The sequence below is a fragment of the Globicephala melas genome, chromosome 6 (assembly GCF_963455315.2).
Source record: "Globicephala melas chromosome 6, mGloMel1.2, whole genome shotgun sequence".
In the NCBI taxonomy this organism is placed as follows: domain Eukaryota; kingdom Metazoa; phylum Chordata; class Mammalia; order Artiodactyla; family Delphinidae; genus Globicephala; species Globicephala melas.
The window spans coordinates 105492763-105513325 of record NC_083319.1 but is presented as its reverse complement, the minus strand read 5'-3'; the positions used below and the strand labels follow the sequence as shown (position 1 = coordinate 105513325).

The following is a 20563-nucleotide window of genomic DNA, read 5'->3' as shown; positions in this document are numbered from 1 at the left end:
CCTTTCTCTTTGGTATAAAAGAACAAAGGACAGTCCACCTGGTTGAGGTTAATTACTTATTACTTCACTTTTCCAATTCCTACCTGCAACACTGACTACACTTACAAGAGGTTTTTCTTTCAAGGTGTACATGATCCAGTAAAACTAACAGCTTTTGTTTCCAAAGAAATTCCCAATTCAAAGAATCTCTATCCAAAGTGACCCACTATGAAAAGCAGTAATTTCTTCACAAAACAAAGATTAGTGCCCAAATGGCAGAACTACATTATTTTAAAAATTATTTAAACCTGCCTCAGATAAGCATAGTTTACTATAACATAGGTAGTAGCTTTATTATTCACCTTGTCCCTGATAACTCAAATAAACAAGGATGAACAGACTCAGTACTTTGATAGCTCATTTTATTTTTACAGTTTCTATACCTAATTAATCCAGCTAGTGGGGAACCATCATTTTATTCTCAAAAACCAGAAACAAAGAGAACTTCTTGAGCAATCACCTTTTTGGAAAGCCAAGAAGGGTCATCTCACTTTTAACAAAACACCTTACTTGTAATGAGGCTAACCTCCACGTAGCATAAGGAATGTAATTTTATCCAGAGTCTGAAAGTTTATGAATGGTTTCAAAGGTACTCCCATGACCTCACGAGTATGGTCCCTTCGGCTTAAAATACTCTTTCTCCTATTCCTCTACCACATTATTCTCCCCCTGGAGACCCAATTCAGATGCCACCTGTCAATCCCCAACCTCGTCAAAAGTAATCACTTCTTCTGTGTTCTTAAGGCAGAGTCGTCATATTTCAATTAATTCATTCTAGCACACTTAGAATCCAATTAGTTCAGAGCCAGAAGGGCCTTGGAGATCAGTCAACTTTCACTTTACATGTGGACGACTGGCAAGTGGCAGAGCTAGACTCTAACTAATAACCCCAACTCCAAATCAGTGCTTCTCTGCTAAACTTCGATTATGTTTATAAATCTCATCCAACGAAAGCCCCATGGAAAATGTATTATTAATTTGTGTACCATCAAGAAATAAAAACGCTGCCAAACAATAAAGATGTGAAAGTTTATCATTTAGAATGTTTAATAAAGAGCTTTTTAAAACTTTACCTCAGTCCTGGAGGAGTTCCTACCAAGACAAGGAAAAATCTGTAACAGATCTGCTACTACAGAGAGCCAAGCAATAGGCAGAGAAACCCATCTTGCCCTGCAGCACTTTTTTCCGTTGCGGAGCACAGACTCCGGACTCGCAGGCTCAGCGGCCATGGCTCACGGACCCAGCCGCTCCGCGGCACGTGGGATCTTCGCGGGCCGGGGCACGAACCCCCGTCCCCTGCATCGGCAGGCGGACTCTCAACCACTGCGCCACCAAGGAAGCCCTGCCCTGCAGCACTTTTGACCAATATAAAAATCCCTGAGCTTGCAGCCCAGACCTCCCAAGCTCGGGTTCAGCAGTGACAGAACAAAGGCACTGAACCCTGGGTCAGGAAAAAGAGAGGAGCAAGAAGGGGGAGAAGGCCCCGTGCTCACCGTGGTATCTGTCTGGCTCTACCTCAGGGAGTGGGAGGGTGGCCAGAAGTAGCCGAAGACAAATGCCAACCTTGGTGATATGCTGTCTATCTTAGGAAACACCCAATTTCAGAGATGTGGAAATGTAAACTAACGTCCACCCCAGAATCAGCAGACTACGGCAGCTGTTCACTCAAACGCTTGCCCCACAAGCTACCCTCGGGTCATTCATGTTACTGTCCTAATGTGCCCGGCATTCACTTAACACAGACCTGCAACGCTGCCAGTTCAGGTGAGAACAGCTGTCCCTCGGCTCTACCAGGGAATACACATAGCTTAAAATGAGAAAAAAAAATCCGTGAAACATCCAATTCTTGACTATTCAATTGTAGATTACCAATTTTGTGAGTTAACCACCAGGAGGATTACCTACAGCACAATTAACAATCCAAGAACATAGTACAGAGCTCCAGTACTCAAAATACAATCCAAAGACCAGCAACACGGGCATCATCTGGGACTCTGCCAGAAATGCAGAAATGCAGCCCTCCCTAAACCTACCAAGTCAGGACCGACCTGCATTTTAACAAGATCCCCGAGTCCTATGCACATTAAGTTTTGACAGGCGCTGGTACAGAGGAAAAAGCATGGCTTTGAAGTCAACCAGAAAAACTTGCGCTCAGATTCCAATTCTACCACTTGTCATGTGTATGAACGTAAGTAAGCAACCTCTCTGCTAAATCGTCACAGCACCACGTTGTGTGCAAAAATGCAAGTTGTTTATCAGCCAAACTTGACAACCCTACAAAAAACCTCTTAGTCTAAAAACAAGATACAGGGCTTCCCTGGTGGCGCAGTGGTTGAGAGTCCGCCTGCCGATGCAGGGGACGCGGGTTTGTGCCCCGGTCTGGGAAGATCCCACATGCCGTGGAGCGGCTAGGCCCGTGAGCCATGGCCGCTGAGCCTGTGCATCCGGAGCCTGTGCTCCGCAACGGGAGAGGCCACAACAGTGAGAGGCCCGCGTACCACAGAAAAAAAAAAAAAACAAGATACAAGGGCTTCCCAGGTGGTGCAGTGGTTAAGAATCCACCTGCCAGTGCAGGGGACACGGATTCGAGCCCTGGTCCAGGAAGATCCCACATGCTGCAGAGAAACTAAGCCTGTGCGCCACAACTACTGAGCCCAAGTGTCACAACTCCTGAAGCCCACGTGCCTAGGGCCCATGCTCCGCAACAAGAGAAGCCACCGCAACGAGAAGGCTGCGCACCGCAACAAAGAGTAGCCCCTGATCGCCACAACTAGAGAAAGCCCGTGTGCAGCAACGAAGACCCAACACAGCCAAAAATAAATAAATAAAATAAATAAATTTATAAATAAATAAAAACAAGAAAACAATTAAAAACTAAAATGATCATGATTTGATACCTAGAACGTAGCCAAACTTTCTGTCTAATTACAGAGTAAATCCAATCAAGAGGACCTGCTTGTCCTTTGGAAGACTTAGAGCTGAAGGCCTCATATCAAATATGTGTTGGCCTAGATTCCACATGCAGCTTTTCTGAGAAAGTCTATTAAAGTCCATTAAGGGGCAGGTCCATTAAGAACAAGTCTTCTGGATTCCAGGAACACATCACATGTACCATCATCTCTGCTCATCCTGGCACAACTCCTCTGGGATGACAGTAAGATCCCCAGGATTAGGGAACTGAAGCAACATCCGTCAGAATAAAAGAAAAACTTTTAAGGATTCAGAGAAACACAACGTCAAGTATGGCAGCAGCTTACTTGTGGTTAGCTCACAAACAACTGTGGTCAGTAGGTCTGCTTTAAGGATTCGGAGTGGTGGTTCTCAGCTAGGAGTGACTTTGCCCCCCAAGAGACATTTGACAATATCTGTGGACATTGTTGGTTGTCACAACTTGGGGGGGCGGGGGGAGTTTCTTGCATCTAGTGGGCAGAGGCCAGGGATGCTGCTAGATCCTACAGTGCACAGGACAGTCCCCTAAAACAGAATTATCCAGCCCAAATGTTACTGTGCCACTGCTGAGACACCCTGATTTACAGTCAACCACCAGGAGACAGTAAAGCAAACTGAATAAATGTAACTCATAATTTAAGCACGATCACCTTTTTCCCCATAAACCAAAAGAGATTCCCACCTTACAAAGTTTGCAAATACAAACTAAAATTAAAGGGTGAGGGGAGTAAAAGCTTTCTTCTACCAAATTTGCTTCAGAGCTATAGTGCTTAATGGCTAGACAAAAGCCAAGCAAACCAACCGCTGTCCTTTCTGGCACCAAAATCAGAACAAGGAAAAGATTCCAATATTTGTAATGCAGACATGCAGATCAGCACTGGCCTCTAAGGATCTGAGAAAGGATCTGAGAAAAGGCAGATCTGCGAAAGGGCAGATCAAATGTGAAAGAAGTGAGTCAACCAGAAGTAATATGTCACATTTAGGAAATATTCTCATTTTTTTTTATGTTATTTTGTTTTTTTCCAAATTAAAACAACAATCCCCCCTCCCTCAACAGTGGCTATTTTTTTTCATGCCTTATGATTATAGCTTAGTAACTTGTGAACATAAAGACTGACCTTCAAGTTACTGATTTAAATACTGGTATGACACTGACTAGAATGTATAGAGCACAGTGCCTGGCATGCAGTAGATGTTCAACAAATGTTTTATAAATGAATGAATAAACGAATAAACAGGAAATAGGACCTAATTTGGCCCTGTCCATCCTATTTTCAGAATACAGAATAAAGACTTGAGAAGTTTATATATCAAAACTATAAACACTGGATATACTGAAACCTCTCAGTATCTAATCTAGTTTTCTATAGCAAAAAAAATCCATCAACCTACAACAGGCCACAAGTGGTGCTCACTAACACTCATTTTTCCTGTTCCACACACAACACTCCCTGATGATGTCTCCCTAGTTCTCTGTTCACCATCATTCATGAAGGCGCCCTTCTCATCATCAACGGAACAGTCCAACAAGCACGGCCTAGAACCCTACCATGTGCAAATGTATAAAGTGTATGCACGATCAAAAATCAATCAGTATCTTCAATTAACACTCAGCCTGGTTGTTGAGGAATTCTGGAGTTTATGAATAATAAAAGAACTGCTGCTCGAATAGGGTCCTTTCTCCTAGTGTGTTAACCAGGCATTTGGTTTCTAAATCCAGGCAGAATCAGCAAATCCACATTAATTAGCCAAGTATCAATTCACATCTTAAGTATTTAATTAGCTACCATGATAAGTCTGAGTCCCAATTAACAGCAAATATCTCAATATCTAAGGGATGAAAATGTAAGTAGTTATTGCTATTTACAAGGAACAATGGAACATTTCAACAATTTAGTAAGTGATAGTTGCTCAAGTGAAGCAGAATAATGAATCTGGATTCAAACAGAAGAACTACCTAAATATGGAATCTTTTTGAAAGCAGCTCATGACGAGCCATAGGCATGTCTCTGAAGTTGATAGGAAAGAAAAATAGGACATGAAGAGATTAAGTGAAGCAGCCTAAGTCATACGGCAGATCAAGAGCAGAGAACACTAAAAAGCAGAACATTACCTGGGAAGTAGTAAAATTTGAAAATGTACGTGGACACTATAAAGCACCATACGAACACATAATGCCACCTACTAAATTCATCAACTTAAATACACGTATAATGTTGTCCTTTTTCTCTTTAAGATCAAATTTTGCCCAGCCAAACCCAACAATCTCCAACAATACATGCACCTGCATAATACACTTCTGTAATGAATCCATTTCTGAGAATGAACTTTATGTCAAGCCATCCTACAGGCAATAAAGGTAAACAACAACTAACTTTTGTCCTCCATCCCCCCCTTTCCTCTAACTTGAAAAAGTAACCCATCATAGAGCTCAGGAAGCAAGAAAATGAGGTCCAAGAGGAAGCACATGGTCATGTGTACCTACTTGTGAGGACCCATGGGAAACAGAGCTTGAGGTGACTGGGTGAAGAGTTATCAACAGAAAAGACAACTGAAAAAGAAGCAGCACCAAAACTTCTTGATTTTTCAAGGAGCTCATTCATTTAATAAAGAGTGGTAGGGGCAAAAAACTGGGAAATGCAAAGAAGGAAGGAAAAGGAATAAGAAGGCAACACAGCAAACTGGTTTTCCATTTATAACTTTAAATTTGAGTCTAATGCATTATAAAAAAAAACAGTATATGTTTTAGGTTATGAGATAAGATGGTCTCAATTTATAAGAGAAAAAGTTGCCAATGATCCCTGTGAAACTGTAGGTGAAACAGCATAGGTTACAGGTTCACCACCAAATGAGAGAATGCATATAAACAGCATGACACAGTGCCTACCTAGCACACTGAAAATGCTCCAAAGATGTTAGCAATTACATGAGATTAGTAAAACCTCTTCCTACTTGTATTTGTAAAATATATATACTATGTATCTATGTATGTATGAGTGCGTGTGTGTGTGCATATATATATATACACATACACACACACACACACACACACACATGCTGTGCCTTTCCAAGAAACTTAGATTTGGTGAAAAAAGAAAACTATGCACTGAACTAGGAATTAATACCTAAGTTCTAATTTAGGTATTAATTAGTCAAGTGACCTAAAGCAATAAAATTCTCTGTCTCAGATTCCTTACTTTGAATTCGTAAAAAAGAGTACATACAAACTAAGAGGGGGGACATTATCTAAAGAACTGATTTACTGCAGTTAGTAAATCATTTATGCAACATGACTTTTCAGCAATTCCTTTATATCACACATCTATAATATCTGCTATTAATTTCTGATTTCTGGTAACTTTGTTTTATGTAATTCTTCACAGCCATAGCCCATTCTCAAACAGAAGAAGAGAGCTATAACTGTAGCCACTTGATTATTAAGTAAAATATTGTAAACAAAGAAACAAACAAAAAACCCAGGGCTTCCCTGGTGGCGCAGCTGTTAAGAATCCGCCTACCAATGCAGGGGACACGGGTTCGAGCCCTGGTCCGGGAAGATCCCACATGCTGCAGAGCAACTAAGCCCGTGCGCCACAACTACTGAGCCTGTGCTCTAGAGTCCGCGAGCCAGAACCACTGAAGTCCATGAGCCTAGAGCCCGTGCTCCACAACAAGAGAAGCCACCGCAATGAGAAGCCTGAGCACCAACGAAGAGTAGCCCCTGCTCACTGCCACTAGAGAAAGCCCGTGCACAGCAACGAAGACCCAACGCAGCCAAAAATAAATAAATTAATTAAAAACAAAAACCAGACGTACCAATACCTGGTGAATTCACCAGACTTTGTACAGTCTCGGACCTAGAGAAACTGGACAAGGTTTCTCCTGTTAGCTTTGCCTAGAATTTAGAAAATTAGTATCTGACACATTCAAGTAGTATTTTTTTTTTTTTTTTTTTTGCGGTACTCGGGCCTCTCACCGCTGCGGCCTCTCCCGCTGTGGAGCACAGGCTCTGCACACGCAGGCTCAGCGGCCATGGCTCAAGGGCCCACCCGCTCCGCGGCACGTGGGATCCTCCCGGACTGGGGCACGAACCCGTGTCCCCTGCATCGGCAGGTGGACTCCCAAGCACTGCGCCACCAGGGAAGCCCTCAAGTAATATTTTTAAAAGTAGAGTGGGCACAGACAAAAAAAATAAAACGTATCAACTTTCTAAAGAATAAGGCTTTAGAATTATCTCTACTCTTGCCTGAGGTCCAGCCAGAAATAAAGTCTTCAACTGCCCAGCTGGCAGAGGCCCAAGCCTGAATCTTAATGATTGAGCTGACGACACAGCCAGTTTCTCTTCCAGTCTTCCTTAGTAGACTACTGGGGCAATAGTACTAAAATAACTACGCTGGCATGACATTAAGTTCCCAAAACAGAACTCTCCTTGTTCAATTCTAGCATCAAGGGCTGGGAAAGAGGGAAAAGGGCTAAGAAATCACCTCGTATCTCTACAGTTTTCATTTTGGAAACATGGCACATTCTGGCCTCACCTCCAGAGACCTCGGAGTCTCCCAGAGCGGCGTGATAGCTTATCTCTGAATCACCACCTCCACCACGACTGCCCCGTCCAAGCCGCTGGCACCCCTCACCTGGGCTGCTGCAACAGCCTTTGAACTGTTCCTGCTCTTTTCCCCACGGTCGCACACATACCATATTTCTCCCTGCTCAAAACCCTCTGCTGGCACGCTAATGCACTGAGAATAAAACCTGGAATCCTTACCATGGTCTACATGTGCTGGCCTCTGCCTCCTCTGACCTGCTCAAACTCTCCAGTCGATCACTCCACCCCCAATACACTGGGTCCCCCTGCCATGTCCTGAACCCAACAAGCCTCTTGCACTTGCCGTTCTCTGTATATTCCTGCAGAATTTACGTGGTCCATTCTCTCACATCCTTCAGGCTTCTGCTCAAACATCACCTCTTCAAAAAGGGCCTCCCAGGCTCCCTGTGTAAATGAGCTGTACCCTTTACAGAGAAGAGAACTAGAAATTAAGAATCAAGGGCCTGGCTGTCACAAGACTGAGAAACAAGTGAGTACGTAGCGTAGAGATGGACAATGTTTTGAGTGGGCAAGACTACACTGTGAATGACAACGTCCCCTTCGTAACAGCCCACGTTTTGAAACTCCAAAAGGACAGACTTTCACGTTCTCATTTCCAGTCAACGCTCCAACAAGGCCACCCTATTTAGTACAATTTTCTAGACTATAAAGCAGAGTGAAGAAGATGTGTTAACTGGTCAGAATAAAGTAATAACTTGAACCAAAATTCTGGGCGGGGCCATGTATCCAAAAAGAGACCACCTGGAGGCTCCTGCTTCCAGAATGGCTGAAAAAGCCCCAGCCAGACCCAGCCTCCTGTAGACGGTAACGTAAACTCTGGACAAAAATACCAAAAAAGCATTACCTAAAAGCACTAGATAGTGAGAAGGCAACAAATTGTGAAGGGGAGCTGAAATTTAGGAAGGAATTACGGACACGGGGAGACTCACCGTTGCTTTTGCCCTGAGAGTACGCCAAAGTCGGTACCATGCAAGACTTAAACACGCATACAACACCCAAGTCTTTCTGGCCTGAAGAATGAGGAAAAGAGTCTGGGGCAGCCACAGCCCCTGGAAGAAAGGAGATTCCAGCATGGAGAGAGCCAGATAGGGGGAGCTCCATGTACCGTGTATAAACTGCCCAGTCTCCGGGCCACCCCTGAACCATGCATGCTTGGCGCTGTCTGCAAGCAGACCAGCTAAAGACAAAAGGGCTGAACTAACATTTGCGTTGCCACTTGAGAGAGAACATGCAGTCTGAGTCCAACCAAATTAACTGCCTGCTAAAACTAAAATCTCAACACTTCTCAGAGAAATAAAACAAAACCCACAGTCTTCAGAACATTCACAATGTTTAATACAAAACTGTTTGATGTGATGTACAAAGAACCAGAAAAACATGACCCAGTCCTCAGGAAAAAAGAAAACTCAATTACAGCAAATACTCAAATGACCCATATGTTGGAATTAGCAGACTAAGACGTTAAAGTAGCTATCATAACGGTGCTCAATGAAGGAAAGCATACTCAGAATGGGAAAAAAACAAAAACAAAACAGGAAATCTCAGCAGAGAAACAAACTGTTATTCTTAAAAACATGGAAATTCTGGAACTGGAAAATACAGTATCTGAAATTTAAAACTGACTCAATGAGCTTAAGAGCAGTGTAGACACAAGTCAGTAAACTTGATGACAGATCAACAGAAATTATCAAAGATAAAAAAGATTTTTAAAAAATGAACAGAGCCACTGAAAACTGTGGGACAACATCAAAACGTCTAATATACATAGAACGGAGTCCCCAAGAAAAGGAGGGGAGGTCAAGAATGGGACAGAAAAATATCAACAAATACTGAATAAAAATTCCCCAAAATATGATTTTAAAAAAACATAAATTACTAGACTCAAGAGGCTTAGTGAACCCCAATCAAAACACAAGTCAAAGAAAACCATGCAGAGGCATATCACAGTCAAATTGCTGAAAACCAAATTTAAAGAAGAAGAAAGCAGCCAGAGAAAAATAACACATTACATACAGGGCAACAGAAATCTGAGAAATCACTGACATATCATTTCAAAGAATGGAGGCCTGGAAACAATGGAAAATCTTTAAGATGCATGAAAGCGGTGGCCTCCACACCTAGTAGGGAGTTTCTCAGAAGACAGCCTTCAAAACCCCCGGCACAACGCTACCCTCCATCCGACTTCCATTAAACATCCATGTCTTCTGCTCCAGGAGCTAAGGAACCTGATTCAACTGTTCAGAAAACAGGCAAGAGACGGCGAGAGAGCAGTCACCCACTGTCCCAGCCTCTGGGCAGCCGTCCCACACCATTCAGGTGAGAGACCCCTGCAGCTGGTGGCACATACCCCATCTCCCTGGGGGCAGTGCTGTCACCACGCCCAGGCCCTACCCCATCTGAACTGAAATTCTCTTTATATAAAGCATTTGGGGCAGGAGGGTGGCCGTGAAGATCACATTTACTCTAAGCCAGACCCGATGTAAGTAACAGAAAAGAATGAGGGATTTTACCATATTAACCCCAGCAGGTACCCCCCAAGACAACCCCTCTTTCCTTACACAAACAGCTAGCAATCATGCCCATTGTGCTGCTGGCACCCTGAGCAGAAGAGAAGCACAAACAGCCCAGGATTTTCTGAAATGGCATGTAGGTTCCTGGGTTGATTCTTTTAGCCAAAATGCTCATTTCAAATCATTTTCCCTGAAGGACTGGAATCAGACAGATTGCCTGGGAACCACTCTGCTGCTAACTTTACAAAGACCTGTTAACTGTAACATAACGGATAGGTCACGTCTTCACCCTCGGTGGACAATCCACTCTGAGATGCTTCCTAACAGTGCCATTCTCCCACAGGGGAGAGCTGCCAGTCCCTTATAGCCCTGATACCTGGGGAGTGTTGACTCTACGCCCAAGAGGTTGACAATTCAACTGCTGCCCAAAAATACTGCCTCTCTTAAATAGAAAACAGTCCAAATATTTAGAGAATGGAGTGAAACTGTCCAGTTTGAAAGTGTTTTTTTCTTTTTCAGAAGAACTTGAAAAAAGTGTGTATCACTAATACGAACAAGCTATTCACAACAGCCCCCCATTTGGAAAGTCTCTGGCATTTTCTGACTAGGCATTGTATTGCTGCAATGAGCTACCCAGTAATCAAAGAGGACTACTTATTTCCCACCAGAGTTAAAAGGAAGGATTAGTTCTGGTAAGTTCTCGGACAAATTTCAGTCGCTGTTAACTGTTGTGGCATCGGCTTCTCTACATCCCTATCAAATTCAAAGAAAACTCAGGAAAATGGAAAACAAAGGCTGCTTTATTATTCTATTTGACCAGCATCTACCTTTCACAGAACAATTTTTTTTTTTAATTTCAATGACATTCAAAAGTTGTAACTAAGAAAATAAGTGAAATGTATTTGGGAAGACGTCAATAAGAAAAAAATCTCCCCGTTCAGCACTTTCTTAATATACACGATAAATTCTGGGATCAAAAGTTTGTAGAACCCTACAGTCTTTGAATAGCCTCAGATTATAAATTCAATTAAATAAAATACAAGAAAAGATTAGCAGCAGTAGTAAGAGAGTAGCAGGATTCCTAAGAAAAAATTTAAAACAAAGATTTGTACAAGAGAAGAAAAAGTGGTAACAGTTATGACACAAGGGAAATTATATAGCAGATACAAGAAGGCTTCATCAGTGAAGTGAGTTCTTAACGGTAGCAGAACATCCACGCTGCCCTCCATCTCCTTTGACAGGAAGAAGTAAGTAGGAATCAAATAATTTTGGGGCACCTTTCTAGATTCCTTACTTGTACTATGTTAGATTCCTCTTTAATCCTGAAGTCAAAGGAGTTAATTAACTTACCAAAGATGACAAAATGACTACTTAATCCCAGGTCTGTATCACTCCAAAATGCATACTTTTCCATTATACCATGATGCTGCTTAGAAAATATTTCACGTCAATTAGTTCCTTAATGAAATAAATTTTTAAAAAACTGGTGTAGCCTGAACATTCCTCTTCTAGGCAAATTCTTCCTAAATACTACACTAATTTTCTTAAGCAAGCTTCTAGCAATGATGGCCCATCAGACCTTTGCCCTTCTTTGCTACCTTTTTCTGGAAAGTACCTAAGCTGCAGGGTAAGTAGTTGCCAGGTGGCTTAAGATTTGCTCTAAGGCCTCACATTTAAGAGAAATGGGTAATCTCCCTCTAGATTGACAAGTTTACATCAGAAGGTGGATAAACAAAGTACTCAGAACTAAAGCTCTATCCTGCATATTCGGCTATTACTTTTCCTGTAAAATACAGCATCCTAACCATAACAGATGGAGTAAAGAATGAGAAAGAACCTGCAAGAGACTACAGAAAAGGTTCAGGATCTCCAACTCCAAAAACATCAAACCCCCAACACCAGTCTCCCAGAGGACTTGTACCCAACCCTGTGAAATGAAACAGGTCTCCTTCCTAAATCCTCTGGGAGGTGATTAAAACCGCAGCTTCTGGAATCAAACACACTAAGACTCAGCTCCTCCATGATTGCTAATCATGACCTTGGGCAAAATAATTAACCTCTCTAAGCCTCAGTTTCCACAGATTTAAAATGAAGAAACCGTACTAGTTCATTATATAAGTTCCACAAATGCTAAATTATAGTGCCTAGACTAGGAGTGCTTCATAAATGTTAGCTTTTCATCACCATTCTCATTATCAACATCTTTGTGATGACACAGAATAAGTCCATGAGGTCAGTGACAGGGTTTTGTAAACCTTCACAGGGCCAGTTTCGGTATTGGAGCGTCTTAGGAGATTTCTGAAGTAAGTAGCAGAGAGGGAACTGGCAAGGCCTGAAAGGAATGAAATAGAGGCAAGGAGAAAATTTCATGGGGAAAGAATCTGTATAGGTTTTTTTTTAAAAGAAGCATGTTTATGGAAAAGAGATTAAGAATGAATTCCTCTCTCATGCAGTAAAACAAAAGGCTCATGCTTCTATTACCATGATGGGGACGCCAATGTCAGGCCACAGAAGGTCCTCTGAGGGCAGCTTGGGAGAATTCCACACCACCACGACCTTGTTCAGGTAAGGGAGGCCATTCAGCCTCTCGAGCGAGTTCATGAGCACCTCCTCCCGCTCGTAGGTCAGCATCACCACTGTGAACTGCTCCCGTGGGACGTTGCCGCCCAGCGAGGCCTGGAACTCCTTGCCGGAGCCCCCGGCCCCGCCACCAATAGGCCGAAAGCCAGTCCCAGAGCCCAAGAATTTGGCCTCTGAGGGCAGCACAGGGTCAAACGGTGTGTGGGGGAAAAGATGGAAAGGTCCTGGCGCAGAGTTCCAGCTGCGATAGAAGTCCGTGACGGTCAAGGTGAAGTTGCGGAGGTACTTGGGGGAGGCGTAGGGCGGCTCTGTCTCCACGGGCCCCAGGTCCAAGTCCCCATTGTCGGCCATGTTGGGGTCAGTGCCGGCTGCCTTGCCTGAGCGATGGGGGATCTCGGCCGCCGCCTCTTCCCGGATGGGAGCGGCTGGGATCTGGATGCGAGTCCTAATCACAGCCAGCACAGTACTGAAAATACTGTCCACGGTGGAGAAGTAAGTCTCCCAGAGGAAGCGGCCTTGCCGCCTCATGGCCAGAAGGTCGCTGTCGGAGAGGCTCCGTAGTAGGAAGTGGACCTCGGTCACTCGTGGCTTGGGCACCACCAGGGCGGCCTCGCTCCACTGCAGCACGTCCTGGTAAGGAAGCTGCACGTGCTCCCCAAGCACAACTGGGACAGCACCAACCTCCAGGGCTTCAAAGAGCCGTGTGGCACACCCAGAGGAAATAACCAAGCGAGGGTCCCCGGGAGTGATGATGAGGGCGAAGGTGGAGAGCTTCAGTAATTCTAAGCGGTCTTCCCGCTCCCCACATAGCGCCCACTCAGTAGGCAGACTGGGTTTAGGCTGGTTTTTGCAGGTAAATTCTACCAAGACCTGATCTAGTTTGCTGTCCTGTACTGCCTTGAGGGTGGCAATGATACGATCATCGTAGTCGGCTGGAGGGTCACCCTCCATCTCCTCCTCAAAGGAGCGGGCCTCCTGAAGGCTGGATCTCAGCGACTCAATCTTCTCACCCTGGAAGGTGAAGAGATATTTCCGCTTCACTGGCACCTGTGGTGGGATTTCCATGAAGTTGGGCTCTGACATGGCGTGGACTAGTGGCGATACCACCAAGTCAAAGCCAGGCCGGTACTGGGCAGCATAGAAAGTGGACTGGGCCACCATGGCCCGGCCTGTACTGATATTGTACAGTAAATTCTGGGTGTCCGACTTCCGAGACAGATTGATGATGACGTGGTTGTGTCCGTCTGTCCGCCAGTGTGGTAGGGAGTACAGCTGCTTCTCCAGGTCAGCAGGCCGCAGCACTCCCAGCTCCTGCATTTCCCCCACTAATATCACATAAAGGCAGGCAATATCTGCATTTTCTGTAACATAAACGTTGGCTCGTGCTGTGGCCTGAAAAGCCTGCTTGACCAAGGGATCCAGGTAGCTGCCAAAGGCAAACTGGTCACTGTCATAAACATAGACTGGGAAACCAGAGGTGAGAGGGCAGCGAGAATAATCAAAACAGTTGTGCAGCCGGCAGCTCCGCAGGACCTTTGGGGGAGGGAGGCCGATATCGTCCTTCTCTGGGAGGAGTCGGATGGGCAGAGAGAGTTTGGGCTGATTTTGGGCCATCAGTTCTTTGTAAGAGTGCTCGGTCTGGCTGATGACGTTCTTGAGCTGAAGCAGGTCCTGCTTGGCATTCTCAATGCTCTTCTTACAGGCCTCTATCTTCAGATTCAGCTTGGCGATTTCACTGTTCAGCTCTTGCCGCTTGGCTTCCAGCTGCAAGAGCTCTTCACTTACAGACTCTCGAATGCGGCAGAGATCCAGCACGTGCTTCACCTCACAGAGCTCATTACCAGCCCGTGGGCCAAAGATCCGCTTGCCTGCCTCATCCGCTTCGTCCAGGGTGGTGAGATAATAGTGGGCGATGAGGGGGAAGAACACGAGAATGATGAAGAGCGTGAAGCTGAGCCACGTGAGCCGAATGCGGTTGGACCACCGCAGCACGCAGGTCTGACCTCCGTTGCCCACGCCCCCATTCCGCAACATGGTGTAGCCCGTCATGAGTTCCTCTGTGGCTCCTGCCCCTGCTGGTCACGTTGGGTCACTCGCCATAACCATGAGTTGCTATCAGACAAGACTCAACCTCCTCTCACTCCCGTGTTTCCGAAAGAGTTAGTGTGCTCCCTGGACAAGGCACCAAATAAAACGGAAATTTCATTTTCCTCAGCTATGATTGAAATGGTCTCTGACCCTACTCCAGCAGATTTTGAGTTCTGGTTGTTGACCAAAGAACATGTCCTTAATCTTTATCAAATAGTAAAAGGTACCACATTGTTGATGAGATGGAAGGGAAGAGGTCCCTGATGGTGGAACCCAGGAAAGATACCCAGGAATCAGATTGACTTTGTCAAATGCCATTGCTCTCGTTCCTTGGTTTTGCTGACCAATACATATGCATAGTTACTATTGACAGTTATAAAGTAGCTGGTTAGAACAGAAACAAATGCCAGCCTCTTAACAGTGTCATTGCCAACAATCAGGCCTGCAAAAGAAAGAGAAGCATGTCAGTCTTGAAGACATTATGTTCAACAAGCCTGCTCTCCCCCTGTAACTTTCTGGAAAATGCTTAAATCTTATAAGATAGAACAATGGTTGGATCATTGGTGTGTGTCTCACATAACATTTTAAGTCCAATGTAGGTTTTGTTTGGTATGGATATTTTACTTGTGGTTAGTAAGAGATGGATAAGATAAGTGTCCAAAAACAGTTTCAGTGTTTAGACACACACACCTTCTTCCTATTTAATTGGCTATAGAGCAGCATTAGAGCCCTATAAAATGATTACCAGCTACATTCAACAGAGGGCGAAAATGTTCACAACAATTTGTCATTCTAGACTCAGGCATCATCATTAGACAAAGAGAAACACCCTCCTATCTATGTTCATTCCTGACATGAAAGTTGACTTTTGAACTACTGGAAAACAAACAAACAAAAAAAAAAAACACCTCTGTGAGGAGCTCCATTTGTTATATTCAGAGTTGAAAAAAGCTGATGAGAACTCTCTTGATCTTTACCCAGCAGTGGGTCCAGTAATTCAGAGATAAAATGTATTTTCCAGTTTGCTTCTCATTTATCTTCTGTTAGCACACATCATGTGCTCCTCCTTAATATATAAATAGTAACCTGGTCTTTCAGAAAGAACACTATACTTAGAAATGAGGGGCATTATTTCTTATCCTTGGAAGAGATTTGCTGTCAGACCTTACGCCCCAGGTTTCTAATCTCCCAAAATGGAGATAAGTGTACAGAGATAACAACATATATTGTGTTGCTATGAAAATACAGGACAGAGGATGTGAGGGTACTTCAGGCTAAAAAATCTTGAAACAGCATTCCCAGTCCTATTCTCTTACCAAACTTTACTATCACAGGTTACAAAAGCTTTTCACTTGCTTTCACCTCAAATTCAATACATCTAGAAGTGAACTCATAATGTTCTGTGCCAAAGAATACCCCCAATTTCCTTCATTCATTCCCTCCAAAAAGTATTTACCATACTCTTTCCATGTCTAAGACATGCTAAGTATAACTGTGGGCAAATCTAGGATGTAAAATAATCCTCGACCTCATGGAACTTCCTTTAGCCTAAAAAGATATAAACGAATAGCAAGGATACTACCACAAGGCAGTGTGAAGTAAGTACTTTTTGGATGCTCAGTCACTCTCTCTAGCTTCTACCTTTGTTAAGGATATATAACTATTAAATGTTTGATAGAGTCTTCTCTCCCTTTAAATAAAAATTAAAAGTGATGACAATGTTACTAAAAGGTTTGAATAAGGAGACCACGAGATAAGGACAACAAAAACCAAAAAATAATCAATCATGGAAAAGCGTAAATTTGGATGATCTAAACTTGATAATTAAGAGCTGACCAAATATCCCAAAGTATGTAGGTCAAAGTTTCTAAAGCATTATCCTTTTAATTCAAATGTTAAAATCTCTCTTTTGGGTTTCAAAATAATGTTCTCTGCACTTACGATCAAATCGTAACAAAGACAGAATGGAGTGGAGGAAAAAAAGAAGGCATAATCCAGGCGACTCAGCTGATTCATTCCCTTCTTACCATATGGCTCAGGGTCCTTCCTTTCTCTGACTCATGTAGCGTTACACTTCAGTATACAATTTCTGGAAATAGTGAACTCCGGGGCTTGCTCTCCTGATAGAAAATAGAGAAGTGACATGCTATTAGAAAAATACTCAATACTGAAGGTGCTATTAAAGAATTTATTTACTGTCTACTATGAAAAGGTTTCTCTTATGTATATAAGGTGAGCATAGAATTTATTGCTCAAATGGAGGCACTGTTTTAAGTGAAAAGGGGTCCTATTAATAAATACACTGGGACAACAAGCATAAATCCGCATTCTCAAAGGCAAACCATCCAGCTATATGGTTACTTATTTATGAGCTCTAAGAGGGAATAAACCAAAATGCTAAAACGTAGAAAAATCCTTACCTTTTAGAAGTATATACTGAGATATTTATAGAGGATTTACCTGGAATTTGCTTAAAAATAAACAGGATGAGGGTGGTGAGGAGCATTCTGGGATATCAGTGAAACAAGATTAGCCATGAGCAAACTGCTGTTGACACTGAATTATGGGGATACATGCATGTCTGCTTTTATATATGTTTAACATTTCTCATATTAAAAACTCAAAGCTAAATTATACAGAGTCTAAACAAAATGTTTTTTAAAAGTTATTTGGAGACTGATGATACTTAATCTAATATTGCTAATGCTACCAACCTACAGTGAACAGAACTGGGAATAGAAACAAACATTCTAATGGAAACCAGTAATTCAACAATGACTCAAAAAAAATTATCCCCATCAAGTTCCATCTCTTTTACTGAAATTAGGCAAAAGTGTCATCAGTGCCCAAAAGCATGAACTTTCTTTCCTAAACAGCTAATTATTGCAAGCACAAAAGAAAAAGAAAATGCTTAGAACCTCTTCTGTCATTCTCCGGAAAATGACAACGAAGGTATTAGGATCTAGAAATAAATGTCACCTGAAATCCTGATAAGGAGAAATCTCATTAATTCTGTCATCGGCCACAGCACTGAATGCCCAACTTGTCAGCCTGCCCCCTACAATGCATTCTATGCACAGCAATCAGAATCATCTTCCTAAAACATGAGTTAGACCAGGGATCTCCTTTCCTTAAAAATTTTCAGTGCTTTCCTGCTACACTGCCAGGCCCTTCATAACTAGCTCCCCGGCCACCAAGCTAATCTCATAAGACATCACTGCCATACTTGCTCGTTCAGCTTCAGCTACACTGGCTTCCTTTCAATTCTTCAACCAGCCAAGCTCTTAACTGCTTCAGAAGCTTTATACTTGCTGATCTTTTAGTCTCGAATGCTCTTCCCCAGGTTGACTCCTTCTCATCCTTCAGATCTTAATTTCTTGATATTCCTGTTTAAGGTAGCCTTTCTTACCCCCTGACACTTTCTGGCACTGATCTACTGATTTCCTTCATAATATCTTTTCATTTATGTATTGTCCCTTTCTGCTTTGCTGGCACCCAGTCGTCCTCCTACCTCATATAGAAAGTGCTCCCCAAGGCTTTTGACATAATCTGGTATTGAATCCATTCGCTGAAATGGCGGCAACCCCCAAAGTACCCCCAAAATACTAGTAGACCAGTATTTCCAGCTCCCTAAAGGATATCTCCCCTAGGATACACTATGGCCATTACATGATTCGAAATATTCCCACTTTCCAATAACTTTCAGTTCTGCCCATGATATTACTTCTAGTCTTACAAACTAGAAACAATGTGATATACAGCAAGGAGTACAGACCTCAAAGCTAGCCAGACCTGGATCAAACCCCAGCTTTGTAAGCTATTAGATGGTCACTTAACCACTCTAAGCTGCATTTTTTTCTTAAGTAAAAGAGAACACTCATGTTCAGGATTGTTATAAAAATCAGAGATAAAGCAGTGAGTAAAAAATACCCTGTACAGTACCTCTCATATAGTAATCTATTTATTAGCTACAAGTCCTGGAGTTATTTTTAGATCTGCCAAACTGCATCCATTCTTTTTTGTAATAATAATAATTATGGTAATAATATATTTATAATAATAATAATTTACAATAATGTTTGCATTTATCCCTTTCTTTTATACAACTGCCTTCAACCTAGTACTGGACCATAACAAACCATTATGCCTAATCTCACATTCCCCATCAGTTTATCCTATGCATTACTCTAAATCAATCTTTTTTATTTCATCTAATAATGCTTTAGCTTGAATAATTTCAACTGACCTATCTCTGAGTTCACCAAACCATTCTTCTGCTATTTCTAGTTTAAGGTTAATTCCATCCAATAAATTCTTAATTTCAGGTATTATACTTTTCAGTTCAAGAATGTCCATTAAGTTCTTTTTTAGAGATTCCATTTCTCTATTGAAATTCTTCATCTATTAATTTTTTCCATCTTTTCCTCCATTTTCTTTAGCATATTTATGAGAATTAAATTTCTTATCTAATTCCAACATCTGGGGCACCTGTGGATTTTATTCTGTTTTTCTCTTGATTGTAGGTCATATTTACCTGTTTCTTTGTAATCTTATGATTTTTTTATTGTGTGCTGGACACTGTTTAGAAGAACTATAAACACTGGAGTAAACAATTTTCCCAAGAGATGGCATACTTTTCTTTTTTTTTTTTTTTTTAAACCCTCTACCAGCCTGGCAGTTATATATTCAATTTATGACTTCAGCTGAAAATTTAACATTATCTCTTAATATTTTATCACTCTTCTTAATAAAAGCTCTTTACCTATGATGACCTCTCTCTTGACTTGTACGTCAATATTGACTGATATTTTGGCTCCATCTTGTTTTTACACTCTTAATGTTAGCCCTTATTATCATTAATGCAATTCCTGCTTGTTTAGATTCACCCACATATTTACCAATTTCCTTATTCAGAATTCCATTCCTTTTTGCATTTCATTCCTTCCCTCTGGTTGTTTCCTTTTCCCTGAAGTAGTGCCTCCAGTGAGAGTTTGTTGGTGGTAAACTGTTCTCTTGTGAAAACACTTTATTTCACCCTAAATCCTGAATAATGATCTAGCTGGATATACCATTCTAGGTTAATAATTCTTTTCCACCAACACTGAAGAATCCTCTGGATTCTATTACTGCTGCTGAGATGTGAGATGTCAGTCTAATTGTTGTGCCTGTGGATAACCTGACTTTTCATTCTGGCTATGTTCAAGATCTTTTTGCCTTTGGAATTCTGCATGTGTCTACATGTGGAATCTGGGGGGCGGGGGACGCTCAGCACTCATCAAACTTTCTGGCTCTTAAGATGTGTGTCTCTCATCAAACCAGAAAAGTCTCAGTCATTATCTGTTTGCTTTCTTTGTTTATTTAGTCTTAGTTTGTTTAGTTTGTTGGTTATCTATTCGTATAGAGCCTGTCGCTCATTCTCTCCTTTTTGAATTCCTATTAGATGACTAGACATATGTCAGACCTCCTCATTTCATACTCCATGTCTTTAAACCTTTCTTCTATATTTTCTCTTTTGTCCTTTGTGCTACCATCTGGAAATTTCCTCAGGTCTATCCAGTTGAGGGCTCAGGAAATGTTTTCAGTAAAGAGCCAGAGAGTAAATATATTAGGTTTTGGGAGCTACATACAGTCTATGTAGAATATTTTCATTTGTCTCTTTTTTTAAACAACCCTTCAAAAACGTAAAAACCATTCTTTCCATGCAGGCTGTAAAAAATAAGCCACAACCAAGATTTACCCCACAAGCCATAGTGTGCCAACTCCTGATCTAACTCATTAATTCTCTGTTCTG

The 20563-nt window shown here is 42.2% G+C and overlaps 1 protein-coding gene across 4 annotated transcripts in view; it reads right to left on the bottom strand.

The window, feature by feature from the left end:
• Positions 1–20563, bottom strand: part of EXTL3 (exostosin like glycosyltransferase 3) — a 126253-nt gene that overhangs the window by 27820 nt on the left and 77870 nt on the right. For all 4 annotated transcript variants that reach the window (XM_030879130.2, XM_030879128.2, XM_030879127.2 and 1 more), the window contains 2 exons: positions 16800–16892; positions 12586–15214 (listed from right to left, as the gene is read on the bottom strand). In XM_030879130.2, the coding sequence (XP_030734990.1) occupies positions 12586–14733 (2148 nt within the window). In that variant the 5' untranslated portion in view covers positions 14734–15214; positions 16800–16892. The remainder of the gene's footprint in view (positions 1–12585; positions 15215–16799; positions 16893–20563) is intronic.